The sequence below is a fragment of the Lepidochelys kempii genome, chromosome 14 (genome assembly GCF_965140285.1).
Source record: "Lepidochelys kempii isolate rLepKem1 chromosome 14, rLepKem1.hap1, whole genome shotgun sequence".
NCBI classification, from domain to species: domain Eukaryota; kingdom Metazoa; phylum Chordata; order Testudines; family Cheloniidae; genus Lepidochelys; species Lepidochelys kempii.
The window spans coordinates 8,965,805-8,987,287 of record NC_136393.1 but is presented as its reverse complement, the minus strand read 5'-3'; the positions used below and the strand labels follow the sequence as shown (position 1 = coordinate 8,987,287).

Sequence of the window (21,483 nt, the reverse complement as noted above, 5' to 3'; positions counted from 1 at the left end):
CATTTATTCATGGGGACCAAAAACTTCAGATGCAACCAGGGCTACAAAGCTGCTAGCATGGTACATCATTGAATTAATAGAATTTAAAAGCCACTTTGCTTGGGAGTCAGCCCCAGGAATCACTTACACAAACACCACTATATGCAGAAACCACACGTTAGTCTGTGAATGTATAAAATGGCACATCTCCATTGCTCTCTGAAGACAAATCATTTTTTCTGTGTACATTGTAAAGCCACCACCTCCAGAAGTTATTCTAGGAGATTAAACAAACCTGAGTTTATTATCACAAGGTTATCCTTTGTGGGCCTGCACTAGGTTTAAAATGAACCCAAAAAGCCAAAAACTTTCTTTTAAGTGGTAGAGGGAAAAGTGTCTTACCGGTTCGCCCAAGATACAGGAGGGATGTTGATGGACAAAGGCTTTCTGCAAATGAAGACGTTAAGGTTTGCTGTTTCTCCCCAGTGACGAGGTCTATCACATACCAAATATCTTGCTTCTTTCCTGAAATCACCAGTTAAACTGCATTACTGTTCAGTCTGAAAATTACTCAGATACAAAATCCAAGCTCTTAGAAAAAGCTTTTTTGATTTGAGTAGTAGTTCTGTAGTGGGCCCATAGTTTGGGATTTTTTTCATGGAAAATGTTTAAAAGTTTTTTTTTGTTAAACAAAATAATTTCGGACAATAACCAAAACTAGAAACCAAACAACACTGGTGTCCCCTCATTTAACGTTACTGACTCCTAGCAGGTACTGGCAAGCATAGTGACAACATTTCTATGACATCTTTATAAGCACTATCATGTAAAATAAGGTTATCACATTCACACTATCCAATTGGCAAATGGTTACTGAAGAGAGTTTTGAGGATTGAAAATCCTTATGCTAGGAGAGGAAGAAGACAGAGGTGCTGTTTGTTGTAGCACAGTATGGTGGGAAGGAATTATCAGTTTCTACACATGTAGGAACAGTACAACAATGGAACAGACTGCCTAGGGAGGTTGTGGAAGCTCCTTCGCTGGAGATTTTCAAAAGGAGACTGGAGTCATCTGTCTTGGATGTTTTAGACATACCAAATCCTGCATCTTGGCAGAGAGTTAAACTAGATGACCCTTGCGGTCCCTTCTAACCCTATGATTCCATGATTCCAAATTGATAAGGGATTTTAGTCCTAATAACCCAAATATCAGAGCCACAGTCTGTAGCAGCCTAGTTTAGAAATATCAAATAGTTTACCTGCTTTCCCCCCCCAACAGTTTTCAACAGAGCGATGTGAACTGGAGACCTAGAAGGTAGGGAGAGAGTGCAGATTTCCTCCAGGTCTTAACAGATGTGGTGTCATCTCCAAAGATGCCAACCAGGCAGAATAATGTAAATCCCCCTAACTATTAATGACAGGTTTCAGAGTAACAGCCGTGTTAGTCTGTATTCGCAAAAAGAAAAGGAGTACTTGTGGCATCTTAGAGACTAACCAATTTATTTGAGCATAAGCTTTCGTGAGCTACAGCTCACTGTACTCCTTTTTGCTAATTATTAATGAATCAGGAGATCTGATTACAACATGGTTAAAAGCTGTAGTGTAGATTCAACCTAGCCATGACCATGTAACCAGGCTTCAGATCTGAACCGTCCAGGACAGTACCCCAGTTCGATCTCGCCTACACCACAACTTAGAACCATGTTGTAACTCGATTTCCTGACTCAGTTATAGTTGTAATGTAGGCAGAGGCCTTTGGCTGGCTGAGGCAAGTATATTTATAAGCATGAGAAGGTGATTAAATATACCATATAACTGAGCTAAATATGTTTTTGTGTCACAGAATAAAGTTAATTATATTTTCTGTAGTGGGGAGAGTAACTTTTTTTTTTTTTTTTTTAAAAGGCAATGCAGTGGTTTGAGAAGCTATTCTCCTTCTAAGGGAAAGCAGTTGACTTTTTATCTTCACATGTCAGTAAGTGCAAGATTCTCTATCAGAAAATATTACGAAAGGCTTTAATTAACAGCCAAGGCTGAGATGACATTTTCATGCAAGAGAGCTCTGTCTGGTTTAGGCAGTTTGTATTTGTCGGTTGCTGTTGAGTAATGTTGCAATCTTCTAAATCAGTTAACCCATGGAGAGATTAACTAGAACTTACCCATGTACAGAATCCCATCTGAACTGCGACAGGGTGATGCTTGCACTAGCTCGGGGATTGTAAATGGAAGTTTCTAGAAAAAAAAATGAAAAAGCTCATTTAAATCATAACATTTTTACACTTTGAAATTAGTGCGATTTTCCCAGTTGTGTTCAAGGGAACAGGGTACCAATACAGCTCATGTGGGGACTTCTCAGTGTTTTACTAGAAATGTAACAGGAATGGAGGAAATATTTATAGCACAGAAGACTGGAGGCCAGGACTCCTGGGTTTTATTCCTAACTCTACCACCGACTTGTGCACCATGTCCCAACACTGTGCTTTAATTCCCCCATCTGTTAATGAGTATACATATATTTACCTGCCTTGCAAGGCTGCAACATTAGCATTTGCAAAGCTCAGTGATCTTCATACAAACCATGTTATTAAAAAGGCAATGAATTATTATGATCGCCAAATTCTATAATGCTCCTGGGCACGTATCACATCTACATACTTGGTGAACAACCTTCCAGGATTTTAAGAGGCCTTCATCAGGAAGAGAAAAGTGACAAACAGAAGTTTGAAGAAGCACAAATACAAGAGAGGCCAGGACTTTAAACAGTGAAATTACTTCCATCTACATGGAACATCTACAATGATGCATCCAACCCGAATATTTTTACCTGAGGAGATTAACAGGTGAAAGGAAACATGATGTTCAGGACCGATTGCTACCTAGATCTACCCACAAAGAACACCAAAAATACAAACACAAATTAAGGCCACGTATCTGGGTGCATTAGGAAAAAAATCTGTCAGTAGATACTTCTCTGTTCAAAAATAAAAAAAAATGTTAAAGTTCTAAAAGGAAGTCATAGCGGCTGCCAGGAAAAGAAACTTGTGGGAAGCCAAACATTTTATCTGAGTTTCATCATAAAGCTGTTGTTTTACTCAAGTGTTCAGCTGACATCTGCGGGGTTGACGATTTCGATGCAAATATTTTGGAAGGGTTCACAGTTTAACCTGCTTACTAAGTGCTATAACAGCACCTGCTATTTGAGACAGCACAGAATCCACATTTATCCTAATATGGGTTGGACTTCTCAATAGGACTGCTAAAAATTTTATTTTTTTCAGGCCATAACTGTGTGTGCTGTACTGGATACCTCTCCCTCCCAGGATGCTATGAGGATTACTTAATATCTGGAGAGTGCTAAAGAAGTGGTGTTATCATCATCATTACATTAGCAAGTGCTACAAAAATATCAAAGGTGGGTCAAACGGGTCTGCCTTTTGTTGGTATCCTCAAGCCAAAGGGGTTTTCTGTAGCTCACAAGGAAGGCTGTAAATGTTGCCTGTCCTAAACTACAGGATGGCCCTTTGAACCAGAAAGCAGTGCAACTCGAATGTTGTCATTCCAGGAATTTGTATCCTAAAATTGGTACTGGCACTGAACAGCGTTTACTAGCCAATGTTGTCAGGCCTTCCCAAGAAATACTTGTTTCCAGTAAATGATTCAAAATGTGGGCAGCTTGCAGAACTTTACAATGCTGTCAGGAAAGCAGATAGTTGGGAAAGTAATTTAGGGACCTACCCTTTGTGCAATCTAATTAGGGCGCATGTGTAGACAGATTAGACACTACCAAAATATACTCACAGTTAAGCCTTCATTATTTTTGCCACCAAGTGTATATAAACTGCCATCGTTTGGGTCTGGAAGAAATGCTGGCCTATGAGTTAAATAGTGATTATAAATAAATTGAACACATTACACTTGTCACCAAACCAATAAGCAGCAATGGTCAGTGTGTGTGTCCTGGTGAAGACCATTTGACATCTGCTTGTTGACTTTAGAATATCTGGTTGTTCGAAACACTTATTAATTGAACATCAAAGAGAATGAATATCAGAACGGGCACAGCCTATTAAACCTAAACTATTGTCAATAGTGTTCCTAGCCCAACTGAAGCTGGGTTGACCAGTATGAATACAGTGCCTTGCAGTATAGGGATCATAGTTCAAATCTAATTTATATATAGTGGCAATAAAACCAGCAGTAACATATACAAACAAAAGCGGCTCAAAAGCTGGAGGACAAAAAAGCCTGCCCAAGCCCCACTGCCCTGGGTGTGGAGGGGCCAAAGCCCAAGCACTTCAGCCCCAGGCAGGGGACCTTTAACCTGAGCCCTGCCACCCAGGGCTGAAGCCCTCAAGCTGTTGGGCTCAGACTTTGGCTCTGGTGACCCCATTAAAATGGGGCCCCGACCCACAGTTTGAGAACCACTGAGATAAGGTACTGAAACTAAAGGTTTAGAATCTGAACACTGTTCCCCAGCAGGTTATGCTATTTCCCAGGCTGTTCAAGTCAGTGATCCTGAAATAGGCATGGTCAACCTGCTTGTGTTCCAGACAGGTGTTCCAAGCATGGTTTTTGGAGAGAAACAGTCTGAAGGAAGGACATTTCATTTGAATCCTACAAACAGGGAAAGTTTTTAATCTTTAATCCCATGTCTGGTTACCTGCGGTATTTTGACAGTTCCCTATTTTAAACTAAAACCAAACTTCATGACGTCAGTGAAAAATCAAACAAGCAATAGAGGGCTGAAGTAAACAGAGAAAGAGAGACTTACTCTTCCACGTGTGTTGGCACCTGGAGTACAGGATCTGCACAAACAGAACATGCGGGAGTCAATGTATAGGCAATTAAAAGTCATGAACTCACACCAACCCCAGGATTGACCATTTTGCGAGCCACGCTGGATGTTTAAGGGAGTCATCCATAGGAATGTATAGCATCATAACATAGCACCCATCTGATAATGCAAACAGGGCTTGTAAGTTATTGTATACCTCTGTAAGCATCAGCAGGGCACTTTTGCTCCTTCTAAAGCTACCTTTGTACTCAGTCCTATCCCGCACTCCTCATTCTCAATACGTAACTCCCAAAACCATCAACAGAGGGGGATTTGCATGAAGCAGCAGCGTCACATCATGTCATGAGTCATCTCTGTATCTTTCCTTGGCCACAAGCACACTACACTGCATGTAAAGGCACCTTTCTAGAGTGCAAAAAACTACCTCTTCTTCTAAAAACAACTTCCTTTGTGTCTGGTCCTTGGCTGCCCAGAAGGAAGCTGATCAGAATTCCCAAGCAGCCACAATGACAGGATTCCACCATCAATTTTATTTAAACACATGTAAACATTCATTAACGTTATCGGGTCATGGAGACTAGAGAGAGGAGAATATAAATCTTAATGTCTGAATGCAAAAGGGCCTGCTTAATGCCTCTTTCATCTGTTTTTTATGATCACTCACTATTCTGTGTCTAAGCAGGCAGGCAAGCATATACTTCCTTAGCAAACTTCACACTTAATTTATGATGCAACTTGTAAACCGAGGACTTGGTTCTGCTCCCATTGAAAACAACAGCAACACAGCCACTGATTTAAGCAGGAAGCAGATAGAGACTTAAACATCCTACTCCAAGGGAAAATATATGGGATATGGAATAATATACCAAATTAAAATGTCACTGAAAAAAGCCACAGTGTCCCAAGAACCTCCTTCACACCTGTCTGTGACAGAAAGGATCATCTGAACACTTTAGGAAAAGTTCATGTAAATGATTTCTCCAGTGAAACTTCCCCAAATGTCCATTATTCACCACCTCAGCATTGCCAGCTCTCACAATTTTACTACACGTCTTGCAGTGTTTAGTATTTTTCTTGAAGCCCGATCCCGGATTCCCTGGGATTCCGTGACAATTACAGCTTTCATTTTAAAAAGGAAATTTTTCGACCTTTTGGATGCAGAGGAAAGCTTGAAAACATGATTCCTAAAAGCTCTCACAAGCAGGCACATTAAAAAAAAAAAAGGTTGAGCTGCTTGTTTTTTTAATCTTCTGATTTTTTTAGGCTCTCCCTCATACTCTTTGAGGGGCCTGAGATTTGAAGGCCTGGGGTTCACAATACTGGTACCAACAGAGATACCCAAGTGTGCAGCATATACTCTTGTGTGCAGCATTTGAAAGAGGACTGTGTGCACAAAGCATGCATCCTCCACCCTCATCTGTAAGAAAGTTCCTTAAATAAACCAGAAGGTAGGGATCACAACAGGTTCTTGCTCCCAAAAGATAAAAATTTAAAATAATTCAATCAATAAAGAAAACAGATTAAACAGACCAAACAAGCTACTGCCAAAAGCAACTCTTATTTATCTTTTACACCAGTTCTCCCGTCACACACGCACAGAAACAAAATGATGCAAGAGGAAGGAAATAAGGGCTCAAACATTCACTTCTGAGAGACTTGGATTGGGAAGCTGGCACATGTACTAGAGATTTCAAATACACTACAGTAATAGCAGAGCTATGCAAGATAAGGGCAACAGACTCATGATTCAGGGTGCCTGTGGACCCCCTGAAGTCCCTCCACTCCCCATGTATTGCAGTGCACACACTGCTAGATCTAAAGAACAGTAGCAGAGCTTCCCCCACACCTTCAGCCATTTCTTCCGTTCCACTAAACAGCCCCACAGAGCAACGGAGTTCAAAATACAACAGGATCCAGAGTTTTGTTTGCTTTTTGAAACCTAAAAGATGACTGAGTAGGTTCTTTCTTAAAGCAGACAGAGCAATTTAATTCAAAAGCCCGTAAAGCTTCTGGAAGAAACCCAATTCATGGGTGTGAAGCCAGCACTCTGTTATGCTGTTTAGCAATGTTACACTTGTAGATTAGATCGCCCAGGGAGGCCATGGCAATAAAGTGTTGATGCTCCCTACACACTAGTCCAGGGGTTCTCAAACTGGGGGTCAGGACCCCTCATGGGGTCATGAGGTTATTAGATGGGGGGGTCACGAGCTGTCAGCCTCCACCCCAAATCCCGCTTTGCCTCCAGCATTTATAATGGTGTTAAATATATTTTTAAAAAGTGTTTTTAATTTATAAGGGGCGGGGGGGTCGCACTCAGATGGGTCATCAGTACAATAGTTTGAGAACCACTGCAGAAGCCTGTGTATGTCATGGAAAGCAGAAACCAGGACACTACCTCCTTAAATCAATCATTTACTTAAAGATGAACTATCATAGCTATTATGGTTGGTCGCGGCAGGACAGGGATAGTGTTTAGACAAGAGCTAGAGTTGGCAATATAATGTACTGCTATATCTGATTTGTTGTGGACCCATGAGCCCCAAAAGCAATTACGTTTCAAAGACCTTTGAAATAGTACAACTAGGAATCACTTAGCTGCTCTATCAGAATAATTTTTCCACCCAACTACATAGAACAACAAACTGCAACAACTCCTTTCCATCTGTTCGGGGGAGAAAATGGTCTGAACAAACCCAATTTTTTCAATCTTCCCTCATAGGTCATGTTTTCTAGACCTTTAATCATTTTTGTTGCTCTTCTCTGGACTTTCTCCAATTTGTCAACATCTTTCCTGAAATGTGGCGCCCAGAACTGGATGCAATACTCCAGTTGAGGCCTAATCAGCACGGCGTAGAGCAGGAGAATTATTTCTCATGTCTTACTTACAACACTCCTACTAATACATCCCGGAATGATGTTCACAGAATCATAGAATATCAGGGTTGGAAGGGACCTCAGGAGGTCATCTAGTCCAACCCCCTGCTCAAAGCGGGACTGATCCCCAACTAATGTTCACTTTTTTTGCAACAGTGTCACATTGTTGACTCATATTTAGCTTATGGTCCACTATGACCCCCAGATTCCTTTCCACAGTACTCCTTCCTAGGCAATCATTTCCTATTTTGTATGTGTGCAACTGATTGTTCCTTCCTAACTGGAATACTCTGCATTTGTCCTTATTGAATTTCATCCTATTTACTTCAGACCATTTCTCCAGTTTGTCCAGATCATTCTGAATTTTAATCCTATCCTCCAAAGCACTTGCAACCCCTCCCAGCTTGTTATCCTCTGTAAACTTTCCATCTAAATCCATCTAATACAGGGGTTCCCAAACTTGGTTCGTGGCTTGTCCAGGGTAAGTCCCTGTCGGGTCGCGAGATGCTTTGTTTACCTGAGCGTCCGCTGCTACGGCCGCTCACAGTTCCCAGTGGCCGCGGTTCGCCATTCCCGGCTAATGGGAGCTGTGGGAAGCTGAATTCCCAATCAGCTCCTCACTGAAGACGCATAGCAAAGAAAAAGCATGAGATGCCTGATGTAGGGTTTGGTTCAACTCAACAATAAAAAAATAAAGACCCCTGTGAAGTGAAGAGTGATCAGAAACCATAAGTGTCCATCTGAATCCAGGTGAGACAGACTAAAGGGAGAAAGAGATAGGATCACCATAAGCTAAGGTATTTATAGCCACAATGACCTCACAAGAAGGGGAAAAAATTGTTATTTGGTGATATGAGAGCATCATAAATCAGCAGTAAATGGCAAACGCTTCTGTTAAGTCAAACTTTAATTTAAATGTTACAAGCACTGCTTGAGGCACACACCAAGTGACTTTGCAAGTTCTTGATGAACTGATTATGTACAGAAATTTCTGATGTGGGACGACATAAGCTGCCTTTGGTAATTTCAAAAGATTTATATTGTCAGTCTATCTTCAGCAACAGTACTTGAGCAATGCTGCCAAAAGCCCTATCTATGATCATCACTTCCTCAAGTGATCGCTCACGATGATAAACCTGTACACTTTGGTTTTGAAATGGTATATTTGTTTTTTGGGTTTTTATTAAACTCAGTACAACATTATGCATTTTAAAAATCACTTACTCCCTACTCTAGACAAGGTCTTTGGTGACTATTTCTTGCCTCAACTCTTCCTTTAAACTTTTCAGACATTTTTAGTCTAAGGGTCTCTTATTTATCTGAATGTGAGGAGTAAGCCCATTGACAAACATGGTGTATAACTGGTGAGATCTGAATCAAGTTTCAACTTTTCTATTACACTATTTACTGACATACTATAGCATGCACTCAAAGATAATTCCAAACGTCACCTTTAATTTAAAGGTTGCTCTAATCTTACTGCCAAAATCCATCATTATGTGTTACTTTACAACTTGCTTCTAAATGGAACAGGAAAGGATGTGGTGCTTTTTCTTTGTATAGATTAGTATTTCGGGTTTTTCAGCTAATGTACAGCTGCAGGAACGGTCGGAAGGTTAGATTCTAATATGGAGTGTCTGCATCTGGCTTGTCCACAACCTTAGGCAAAGAGAGTTGTAGATCTTCTCTCCCCACAAAAAAATTAGAAGAATTCAATTACAAACAGCGTAAGTTCCATAAAGCATTTGTGGACTAAAAGACCTTGAGTTCAACTCATCTTGTAATGCTGGAGAACCTCCTCAAGAGGCATGCGCTTCAAGGCTCAGCTCAAAGTAAAGCTCCCCTCCCCCTTTCCTACTACCTAAGGTCTCTTAACCCAAGAATATGCTGCGATTTTATCTACCAACTATAACTAAGCAATATAAGAGAAGGAACATGTGTGTGTTCCTATCTCTTATGTTGTCTCTTACACTTACACACACACACACACACACACCCCCCCTTAAGCTCAGAACTTTGTGAAGCTGTTAGAGAAGAGTGTCAATCATGACAATTTCATCAACCAATAGTATTCCCTTCAAGATACTGAACAATCTCACAACACCAGAAATCCAATTCATGTCATCTCACCTTCCTCAATCAATCTTTCCTGTTGCATGTCCCCAAATATGGAAAGAAAGTCTTGTAATGCTATGAAAATAATGAGCTCTACTGTGATGTAAAAAGTATGTTGTCTAGTACTTCAGTTAGATCCTTATAAAGATATCACCACGACTGTGAGAAAGTTCTTAAAACTTTCTTTCCTGGCATCGTGATTTCAAGCTCTATCTCAAAGAAAAGGAACTAGTGATTCCACCTTTTACTTACCCCCTCAGTGATGGTAATTTAATTTAGTAAATAGTCAAAATTAGCAAGGCAGGTGGACTAGATTAAGATGTTCTACTTAAGGGGCATGAAATTTTGTAGTACTTACTGCACAAAAAACAAAACCAAACACCAATCCCATTAATGGCCTCCTAGAACATTGCCTAAATGTCCCATATGAACCATAAGAAACAGCTGCCTATGTATCAAAAATACAGATCTGATTCATTTTCACTCCAGAGGTTGCCTGCAGCAGAGCATAACCTGACTGAGGAAAATCTTTTCTGTTCCTTTACCCGTAATACAGTCTATCCAGAAAGACTGGCTGTGCACATCCACTTGTCTCAATTCATCCGTTGAAACAAATTTTCTGATTTCCGTAACACTTACATTATCTTTAACTAAAGTTTAAATGCCTTTGTGAAACTTTCTTCACATGAAAGAGGGCGAACTTTTCTTACTCTCTGTCATGTGGTTTGGTTGATATCTCATCTTCTGGTAGCTCCAATGTTAGCACAAGCAGACTAGTAAAATAAAGAAGACTAGCCTACCAGAACTGAAGTCAAGCTTTTTCTACCTAATGGGCTAAAATGAAGAAGGCCCTGTCACATTTACTAGGCTCTTTGAGTGCACCCCCCTCAGGTCTTGGGCCTCGAGCCATCACTTCTCTCTTGGGGTGGAATCACGTAATTCTTCCATTCTCAGACCAGACCCTGGGCTGCAGTTCCCTGTGATCAACCGTGATTACCTCTGCAGGCCTGACTTATCTTCATGCCTACAGTTCCATTTCCTCTGGGAACAATGACAGCAGTAACTAGTAAACAGACAGCTTCCTTAAAGAAACATATTATTTATTTAGAACCAAAGTATTTAAGAGAAAATGGATCTTAAAACAATAAACCCGTCTAGATGCATGCCTGCTTCTGCCTGAGGCTCACCATTCCCCGAACCTAGGAAAGACCCAGCTCCTTCAAACTCCAGCCTCTCTCTGTGTCAGCCTTTCTCCCTGGACAGCAACTGACAACTACCCCCCTATTTCCCCCCCCCACACACACAAGTCTTTTTAACTGTTCAGTGTCCCTTTGATCACTAGGCTCCCAACCTAGCAAAGCTGTCTCACTTCAAACTGGAGCCTGGACGTATGTCCTTGTCCTGTAATTGCTCCCCATATTTGTTGGGAGATTTTCTTATCTACATCTATTGTGCTGCTTTCCTGCTTGTTTTTTTGCACAGTGCCCCTATTACACTAGATCAAAACATTCATATAATTCAATATATAACAACACTTCACTGACCATTACACAACATAATTACATCTCACTATTCCTAGATTATTAAGCACAGCAGCTGCACGTCTGCCACAGTCCTGTCAAAGCCCTCAAAAGTAAAGCTAACTCACAGAGTAGAGATGGAAAAAATGATCGGCGGGGTCATTCAGTGCATAGCCCTAATGATGCGGGAGTAGAAAATAATTTATTCCTTGACATTTAACCAGTTTCCAGTTTTGCAACTCTTTTCAAAAAAGATCTTTACTATTACAAAACCATCGGCTGGAAAAATAAAGGGTTAGGAAATAAGAGGTTACTTCTAGATTCCCTCTGAGGGCCCACTTACAAGAAGAACAAAGTCAGGGAGTCCATTTACATAATGATTGCCCCTGGTTTTACCTCATTAATGGGGCCCAGTTATATCTCATTGGCAACAACATTATAACCAGGCAGCAGTCAAATGCCCTGACCCAGTTCTGCTTGTATTGTACTGTAGATGGACCCTACTAATGACAGACTAAATTAGTCTGGAATAATTCTAGACAGCACTTTGAAGGCACAGCCTGGGATTTTAAAGTAAAAAAAAAACTAAAAACAAAAACAAAAAAAACCCACAACCCTGCCATATTTGTATTATTTGAGAATAATTCCTAGCAAATGGCATAATGCTAAAAGCTGTATACAAACATCTATCGCTTTACATTCTCTCTATTTGCCTCATAAAAAAGTAAGATTAAGGAGCAATTTGCCCTTTGACAGTTCTTTTTAAATGCATGAGATATCACTGCCGATTTCCATCCATTTAATGTGCCTCTAGGTTGAACAGAAACACATGAAAACAGTGACTGAAAAAGGAGAAGTGGCAGATTCTGAAACAGCAACTGAATTAGTTGCTGCCACAGTGGAATGAACTGGAAAAAACGGTTTCTGAGCTGGGGTCTCATCAGAAGACGTGGACTAATGGACTGGGCTAAAAAGTGTGTCCCAGCTAAGTGTTGCAACTTTTTTCAAAAAGATTAGAGACACTGACTCACAGTCCTCTAGAGTTTGCTAAGGACAGAGGAATTGATCGCTTTCATGGATTTAACAGTTTCTCTTTCTAAAGTCCCTATGGGTTTTAATCTTTGGATCTGCAATTCTGTACCAAACAAACAATCTTCCAAGGCTCGGAATTATTATTATTTTACAGTAGGATCTATAGATCCCAACCTGAGCCCACTAACAGTGCTTGAAATATAAATAAAAAAAAGGCCCAAACCTGCAACTTCTATTCATGAATCCTTAACTTCAATGGGCTAGTCAGGTCAGTAAGGTTTTGGAGGGTCAAGATCCTTTTTATAATTTATATTGACAACTGTTACTATGCCCATCATTGTGCAGAAAAGAACATACAGTTCCTGCCCCAAAAAGCTTACACTCCAAATTAGACAAGACACTCTATACTAGCTGGGGAGGCAGTATGGAGAGGGTGTTGGACTCTGACTCTGGAGACCTGGCTCCATTTCTGGCTCTGCCACTGATCTGCTGGATGACCTTGGGCAAGTTACTTCACCACCCTGTGCCTCTATCAGGCAGGTGGGTCTGGTCAGCTCTGGCAAGCTGTCCACTCAGGAGATAGAAAACCAAGAACATCTGTCCTGGCTGGCTGATTTGTAACAGTTGTGCCAATCACACATACTCTAAGAGTCTTCACACTGACTCTGACGAGTGGGACAAGGCGAAGACAAAGCAAGCAAGCAACCTTCACTGGCAATAGATATAGCCTCAAACCTGTGCATGTTGTATATTCCTTTGGAAAACACTTCATGGAAGAAGTGGATTGTAGGTAGGTAGGGAGAATGAAGAGAAGGATCATTTGGGGCAAAAGGGCAAGGAGACTGTTCCAACCAGGACAGCGACAAAGGATGCATAGAAATAAACTGGAGAAGGACAAAGACAAAATATACCCAAAATAGCACCCTGAAACACTACATACTTAAATTCTTCACTGTTGAAGATGCTGCTTATTAACATAAAGTCACATGTTAACAGACTAGCCCAGAGTGCTTTTTGGGGAGGGAGGAGGGGAGAGAACTTCTTACGAAACACCTTCTGAACAAAGACCACTGACATAAGACTTTTTAAAATACAGACCATTAAATTGATGACATTCAGGGGAGAACCATTCTTCAGATCTGATCTTGCCAGTTGGCTCTGGGCCGCCTACTGTAACGCTCTCAGATTTCTCATCTGCACTTTTTCTCCATCTCAGTCTTCCCTGCTCTGAGAGATTTCCTTTCCTTCATTGTGGCACAGATTATAGTTTTGTGACCAAAGCAGGAGGCTGCCCAATAAGTCACTCGTAGGCTCATTACTGGCTGCTTGAGGGTAATGGATTCCATCTTCTTCTATAGAAAGAATACTGCATAGTTGTCAGATATGTTTAGTCAAAAGAACATAAAGAATAGAGTCTGAACTGCTGCATCCTAGCCTTGCAACACAAACTAAGGAGGTGACACAGAAGAAGCATCAGCAGCAATGCCATCTCTAACTGCAGAGCCCCATCGTTTTAAAAGAAAGAAGATGACCTTTCAATCTGGAGAATTTTATTGATTAGTTCCTTAAGACATTGTAGATACAGATTCCAATCAGAAGGGTGAATGTTCACATTTTATGAGCAATAATGGTATGAAAAAAAGTAAAAATGGAAAGAGCTGCAACTCTTTCAAGCTAACATGGAGACTGCTCAACAGCTTGTGAAAAGTGCAACTTTACATTGCCTGGATTTTGCCCTAATCGTAACTTTGTTTAAATGATTTTGTTTGGTGCAGTGGCCTGATTGTACCCAAGTTGGATTCTCAGTCTCTGGATTCCGCAGATAGGCTGTCAGTACTGAGGAAGCTTGCTTGGTGTCCTGACGATGGTGAGAGGAGAAGATAAGGAAGCGTGTCACACCGCTCAGAACTAACCACTCCTTTTTTGGATCAGAGATGGCACTTCAGAGACTTGTTCAGAAGTGATGTCCACACCCTGGAGCCTCAGAATGCTACGGCTGGACCGTTTGGGGCTCCAGCAGGGACAAAGGCTCTTCCGGAATGGGACTACCATTTTTTTTCTATTAACTCTAGGACCATCTTTGTGAAGTGCATGTGATGATGCAACAGCAGTTACATGGCCAGTCGCTGAGGGCCCAATCCTGCAAAGTGCCGAGCACCAGCTCCCCACTGAAACCAATGGAACCTGAAGGCACTCAGCACCTTGCAGTAACTGACCCACAGTTCACACTGCAGATAACTGAATAGTGTGTGCTTTCCTTTCTAAACTATTGCCTCTCTCACTGTTTATTGACAGTTGATTTGTGCTGCACATGGGGAGAAGAGAGCCAGAGCATTCAAATCACCTTTCTTGGCAGCACTAGATGAGGGCAGGAAACTCAAACAGGTTATTGTGGTGATAAGAGGCACTAGTTCATTTACTTTGCATTCCTGTAATAGGTTTTAGTGCTAATCAGGACAAACTATAAATGGAAAGATGTTCATGTTTGTTTAAGCACTACTAGAACGTGAATAACCCCCCTTCCTGATATTGAGTTTCAGCACATGAAGACACATGGCTGTTTTGTTTTTAAACAAGAAGGTACTATACAGTTGGTCACGCTAAACACCTAACCTCTTAAGTGTAATAACAAAACCCTATGTCACTGATAAACGATTTCACTGTGCTGTAGGCGACCTCCAGAGTATCTCAAGTCATGTGAACAACAACATATGCTTAATTTTCCGATATCTAGAGTACAAAGCAGCTGTCAGAGAACCCAGGCAGTATGTGCAACTTAGAAGTTTCACAGAAAGTTTTGTATGTGTTACAAACTTATAGTTAACAGAGACAGACAGCATGACATATGGTAAACATGCCAAATTCAGTACTAATATTACAGTTCTTCTGGTATTAAACCCAGCATTAGAGCAGGATGGTAGCTGGTTAGCCAACTCTGATGTTGGGTATCCCAGCAACTGTGACATATCTTTCATGTGGGCTTTTCACCAACCTGGTAGCAACCAATGGAAGATTCAGAAATGACAATTTCAGTTAGAAATCTAATTTCCAAATTCAATTCCCAGGTCATTCATGTAGTTCCTTGCCTGTTGAGATTTCACAAGTTCACTAAACTAACCCAGAAGAATGCAGCTTGTTTTTAAATGAATTCCAATGCTAGTGACTATTACCATATATTTGTGCAGTGAGGTTTGTGTTTTCATTGTCATATAGAACCAAACTGGTGGGTGATAAGCACTTCACAAAACACTAGTTGGGTATACTGCACATAGATAACGATCCAGAATATTAAACAGTCAATAAAATAAAACTAGCATGACCAGACTGGATAATCCAGTTCTATAGGGCATTAATGTACCACAACAACAAAAAACCCAACCCCCAATGGTGTTTTGCAACTTTTTTTTTTTTTTTTAATAAGGAAGAGTAACTTAAACAATCTGGACTTAAACTAGTGTCCTCTCTTATTTTCATTAGTTAGGTACCCTCATCCCTCCTCAGAGGCACCTCTTCCCCTTAATAAGACTGCTTACAAGTAAAGGCCAACTACTGCACTGAGTTTATACAAGCGAGTCAAACTCTACATAGGACAATACTATACACTTATATTCACATATGCTGTGTTATGTCAGTATAGGTTAAAGTTTTTCTTAATATTAATATAGCTACAAGCCACAAAGCAATCGTGAATTGAGAGAGTAGTAATTTTCATTCGTCTAATCAAGAATGCTCAGGGATAGAGGGGATCTCCGTACGACATTTACATGGGTGAAAATATTGGTATAGAGGGGGGGAAAATTGTGAGGATACTCATAAACTGAGATTCCTGAAATTTCTGGCTCACTAGCTTAACATTTCCTACTCTACTGTGGATAAGAGGGGTTTAAAAAGTGCTCATTTTGCTCTTATAAAAATAACTGCTTGTTTGCTAGAACTACATTCAAACAATGAACAGTCTCATAAAGACAGAAGAACTGGTTTGGACCACAGAGATTAGACTAGCACAGTCCTTCGCCACCAATTCAGCCTGCCGACTGAAAGGGCAACTGGTTTACAAACACTGAGTAGAATGATGCAATCACTGTGACAGCATTTCATTTAGCTGCTTTCTAATGGATTTCCAAAAGGTGAGGAGAAAGGGCTACATCTCAAATATATCTTTCACATGTAATCAACCACCAGAGTCCAACCACAACCATTTTATTTTGTATTAAATGCCATGTTTTCATGAAGAAAAAATTGATAAAAGCTATTCTTAAAAGAGCCTCTTTCTTATTATTTTATGTATTAAATTATAAGAGTGTGCAGTCCCTAGCACACAGCTTGTTCAACGTCAACTATGACAGACCTGAACCATTAAACTTGTGTTATCCCTAGTGTCATCTCCCTCAGGCACACAGCAGAGACAAGAGAGGACCTTTATACCCTGCCCTTTAGGTCAACAGACTTAGGCTTTATTGTACCAGTGGGAGAAGCATATTCCGGGGTTAAGAGCCTTCTACTACAAATCTTTTGCCTCCAGTTCCCAGTATATCGGCAGAAGAACCCCAGGGAACGTCTATTCTATTCTAATTAGAGGCTTATAAGACACCTATCATGCCATAGTATTTGGGTGCCTACTCAAGATTCTTATACCATGACTCAGTTGCCATGGTGGCACATACAGAGAGTGACTCTCTTTCAAGTAATCAGAAGCCTATCTGTGTACAGTTTTATAAATCAGACTCAACACTTTCAATCACACCTGAAGCAACCATAGAGCTATTGCAGTATTCAGAGAATTAGTGCAATACATTCCCTGCTATGCTCCCCCACAGCTGGATGTGGGGAAAGCTATGTACTGTAGCAGTGCTTTGTGTAATCCAATCTGGAAGGGACAAAGGTACCAAAAAATCCTTGCATAATGACAGGTTTCAGAGTAGCAGCCATGTTAGTCTGTATCCGCAAAAAGAAAAGGAGGACTTGTGGGGCACCTTAGAGACTAACAAATTTATTTGAGCATAAGCTTTCGTGAGCTACAGCTCACTCTCACGAAAGCTTATGCTCAAATAAATTTGTTAGTCTCTTAGCCTTGGTCTACACCAGGAATTGAGGTCGAATTTAGCAGCGTTAAATCGACTTAACCCTGCACCCGTCCACACGATGAAGCCCTTTTTTTCGTCTTAAAGGATTCTTAAAAATCAATTTCCTTACTCCACCCCCGACAAGGGGATTAGCGCTTAAATTGGCCTTGCCAGGTCGAATTTGGGGTACTGTGCACGCAATTAGACGGTATTGGCCTCCAGGAGCTAGCCCAGAGTGCTCTATTGTGACCGCTCTGGACAGCACTCTCAACTCAGATGTACTGGCCAGGTAGACAGGAACTCCAGCATGGACCAAACGGGAGGTACGGGATCTGATTGCTGTATGGAGAGAGGAATCCATGCTATCAGAACTCCGTTCCAGTTTTCAAAATGCCAAAACATTTGTCAAAATCTCCCAGGGCATGAAGGACAGAGGCCATAACAGGGACCCAAAGCAATGCCGCGTGAAACTTAAGGAGCTGAGGCAAGCCTAACAGAAAACCAGAGAGGCGAACGGCCGCTCCAGCCCCAAACATGCCACTTCTATGATGAGCTGCATGCCATTTTAGGGGGTTCAGCCACCACTACCCCAGCCGTGTTGTTTGACTCCTTCAATGGAGATGGAGGCAACACAGAAGCAGTTTTTGGGGATGAGGAAGATGATGATAATGAAGTTGTAGATAGCTCACAGCAAGCAAGCAGAGAAACCGATTTTCCCGACAGCCAGGAACTGTTTCTCACCCTGGACCTGGAGCCAGTACCCCCCGAACCCACCCAAGGCTGCCTCCCGGACCCGCCAGGCGGAGAAGGGACCTCTCGTGAGGGTACCTTTTAAAATACTACACATGGTTTAAAAGCAAGCATGTTTAATGATTAATTTGCCCTGGCATTTGCGGCTCTCCTGGATGTACTCCCAGAGCCTTGTAAAAGGTTTCTGGAGAGGGCAGCCTTATTCCACCCACCACGGTAGGACACTTTACCACACCAGGCCAGTAGCACGTACTCGGGAATCATTGTAGAACAAAGCATTGCAGTGTATGTTTGCTGGCATTCAAACAACATCCATTCTTTATCTCTCTGTGTTATCCTCAGGAGAGTGATATCATTCATGGTCACCTGGTTGAAATAGGGTGCTTTTCTTAAGGGGACATTCAGAGGTGCCCGTTCCTGCTGGGCTGTTTGCCTGTGGCGGAACAGAAATGTTCCCCGCTGTTAGCCACGGGGAGGGGTGAGCAGCTAGCCACGTGGTGGGGGGAGGCAAAATGTAACCTTGGAACGAAAGCACATGTGCTGTGTATGTAATGTTAACAGCAAGGTTTACCGTGAAAGAGTGTACCCATTGTTCTGTAAAATGTGTCTTTTTAAATACCACTGTCCCTTTTTTTTTCCTCCACCAGCTGCATGTGTTTCAAGGATCACAGGATCTTCTTCTTCCCAGAGGCTAGTGAAGATTAGAAGGTGAAAAAAACGCACTCGTGATGAAATGTTCTCTGAGCTCATGCTGTCCTCCCACACTGACAGAGCAGAGACGAATGCGTGGAGGCAGACAATGTCAGAGTGCAGGAAAGCACAAAATGACCGGGAGGAGAGGTGGCGGGCTGAAGAGAGGGCTGAAGCTCAAATGTGGCGGCAGCATGATGAGAGGAGGCAGGATTCAATGCTGAGGCTGCTGGAGGATCAAACTAAAGTGCTCCAGCGTATGGTTGAGCTGCAGGAAAGGCAGCAGAAGCACAGACCGCCGCTAGAGCCCCTGTGTAACCAACCACCCTCCTCCCCAAGTTCCATAGCCTCCTCACCCAGACGCCCAAGAACGCAGTGGGGGGGCCTCCGGCCACCCAGCAACTCCACCGCAGAGGACTGCCCAAGCAACAAAAGGCTGGCATTCAATACGTTTTAAAGTTTTAAACTTTAAAGTGCTGCGTCCCCTTGTCCTTCCCTCCTCCACTACCCCCCCCAGTGCTTCTCTCCTCCACCACCCCTTGGCAGTTATCCCCCTCTTTCTGTGATGAATTAATAAAGAATGCATGAATGTGAAGCAACAATGACTTTATTGCCTCTGCAAGTGGTGATTGAAGGGAGGAGGGGAGGGTGCTTAGCTTACAGGGAAGTAGAATGAACCAAGGGGCAGGGGGTTTCATCAAGGAGAAACAAACAGAACTTTCACACCGTAGCCTGGCCAGTCATGAAACTGGTCTTCAAAGCTTCTCTGATGCGTACTGCACCCTCCTGTACTCTTCTAACCACCCTGGTGTCGGGCTGCGCGTAACCAGCAGCCAGGCGATTTGCCTCAATCTCCCACCCCGCCATAAACGGCTCCCCCTTACTCTCACAGATATTGTGGAGTGCACAGCAAGCAGTAATAACAGTGGGAATATTGGTTTCGCTGAGGTCTAACCGAGTCAGTAAACTGCGCCAGCGCGCTTTTAAACGTCCAAATGCACATTCTACCACCATTCTGCACTTGCTCAGCCTGTAGTGGAACAGCTCCTGACTACTGTCCAGGCTGCCTGTGTACGGCTTCATGAGCCATGGCATTAAGGGGTAGGCTGGGTCCCCAAGGATAACTATAGGCATTTCAACATCCCCAACGGTTATTTTCTGGTCTGGGAATAAAGTCCCTTCCTGCAGTTTTTGAAACAGACCAGAGTTCCTGAAGATGCGAGTGTCATGTACCTTTCCCAGCCATCCCACGTTGATGTTGGTGAAACGTTCCTTGTGATCCACCAGAGCTTGCAGCACTATTGAAAAGTACCCCTTGCGGTTTATGTACTCGCCGGCTTGGTGCTCCGGTGCCAAGATAGGGATATGGGTTCCGTCTATGGCCCCACCACAGTTAGTGGATGGCTTTGTTGCAATGGGATTCCCTATGACCTGCACATTTCCCAGGGTCACTACCCTTGATATCAGCAGATCTTTGATTGCGTAGGCTACTTGCATCACAGCAGCCCCCACAGTAGATTTGCCCACTCCAAATTGATTCCAGACTGACCGGTAGCTGTCTGGCGTTGCAAGCTTCCACAGGGCTACTGCCACTCGCTTCTCAACTGTGAGGGCTGCTCTCATCTTGGTATTCATGCGCTTCAGGGCAGGGGAAAGCAAGTCACAAAGTTCCATGAAAGTGCCCTTATGCATGTGAAAGTTTCGCAGCCACTGGGAATCATCCCAGACCTGCAACACTATGCGGTCCCACCAGTCTGTGCTTGTTTCCCGGGCCCAGAATCGGCGTTCCACGGCATGAACCTGCCCCATTAGCACCATGATGCCTGCATTGCCAGGGCCCATGCTTTGAGAGAAGTCTGCATCCATGTCCTCATCACTCTCGTCACCGCGCTGACGTCACCTACTTGCCCGGTTTCACTTTGCCAGGTTCTTGTGCTGCATATACTGCTGGATAATGTGTGTGGTGTTTAATGTGTTCGTAATTGCCAAAGTGATCTGAGCGGGCTCCATGCTTGCCATGGTATGGCATCTGCACAGAAAAAAGGCACGGAACGATTGTCTGCCGTTGCTCTGATGGAGGGAGGGGCGACTGACGACGTGGTTACAGGGTTGGCTTACAGGGAATTAAAATCAACAAAGGGGGTGGCTTTACATCAAGGAGAAACAAAAACAACTGTCACACAGAATGGCCCCCTCAAGGATTGAACTCAAAACCCTGGGTTTAGCAGGCCAATGCTCAACCCACTAAGCTATCCCTCCCTCTCGTATTTCAGGCAGGACTTCACGGAGGAAGGGAGGGAGGGGGTGCAAATGAATACAAAACAAATCTGGTCTATTTCTTGTTTTGATCCACTCCATCTATCTTTTACATCTTTGGCTGGCAGCAGACGGTGCAGAAGGACTGCAAGCCATCCACATCTCTTGGCTGCTCGGCAGAAGGTGGTACAATAGGACTGCTAGCCATCCTCATCTCCTGCCTGCCCGGCAAAAGATGGTACAATAGGACTGCTAGCCATCCATATTTCCTGCCTGCTCCCCATAAGATGGTACAATAGGACTGCCTGCAGGACTAAAGAGAGTGACCTGGTCGAGTCACTCCTAATGTAGTCCCTGCACCCATGTCTGCCCAGGCGCTCCTGACCGACGCGGCCAGGAGCACCTCGGAC

At 42.7% G+C, this 21,483-nt stretch overlaps 1 protein-coding gene across 4 annotated transcripts in view; it reads right to left on the bottom strand.

The window, feature by feature from the left end:
• The window catches only part of ERN1 (endoplasmic reticulum to nucleus signaling 1), a 62,933-nt gene that overhangs the window by 19,110 nt on the left and 22,340 nt on the right, over positions 1 to 21,483 (bottom strand). For 3 of the 4 annotated variants that reach the window (XM_073311949.1, XM_073311951.1, XM_073311950.1), the window contains exons 3-6: positions 4,750 to 4,783; positions 3,777 to 3,849; positions 2,138 to 2,210; positions 382 to 504 (exon numbers count right to left, since the gene is read on the bottom strand). In XM_073311949.1, the coding sequence (XP_073168050.1) occupies positions 382 to 504; positions 2,138 to 2,210; positions 3,777 to 3,849; positions 4,750 to 4,783 (303 nt within the window). The remainder of the gene's footprint in view (positions 1 to 381; positions 505 to 2,137; positions 2,211 to 3,776; positions 3,850 to 4,749; positions 4,784 to 21,483) is intronic. The other variant, XM_078848480.1, reaches the window with a different exon arrangement.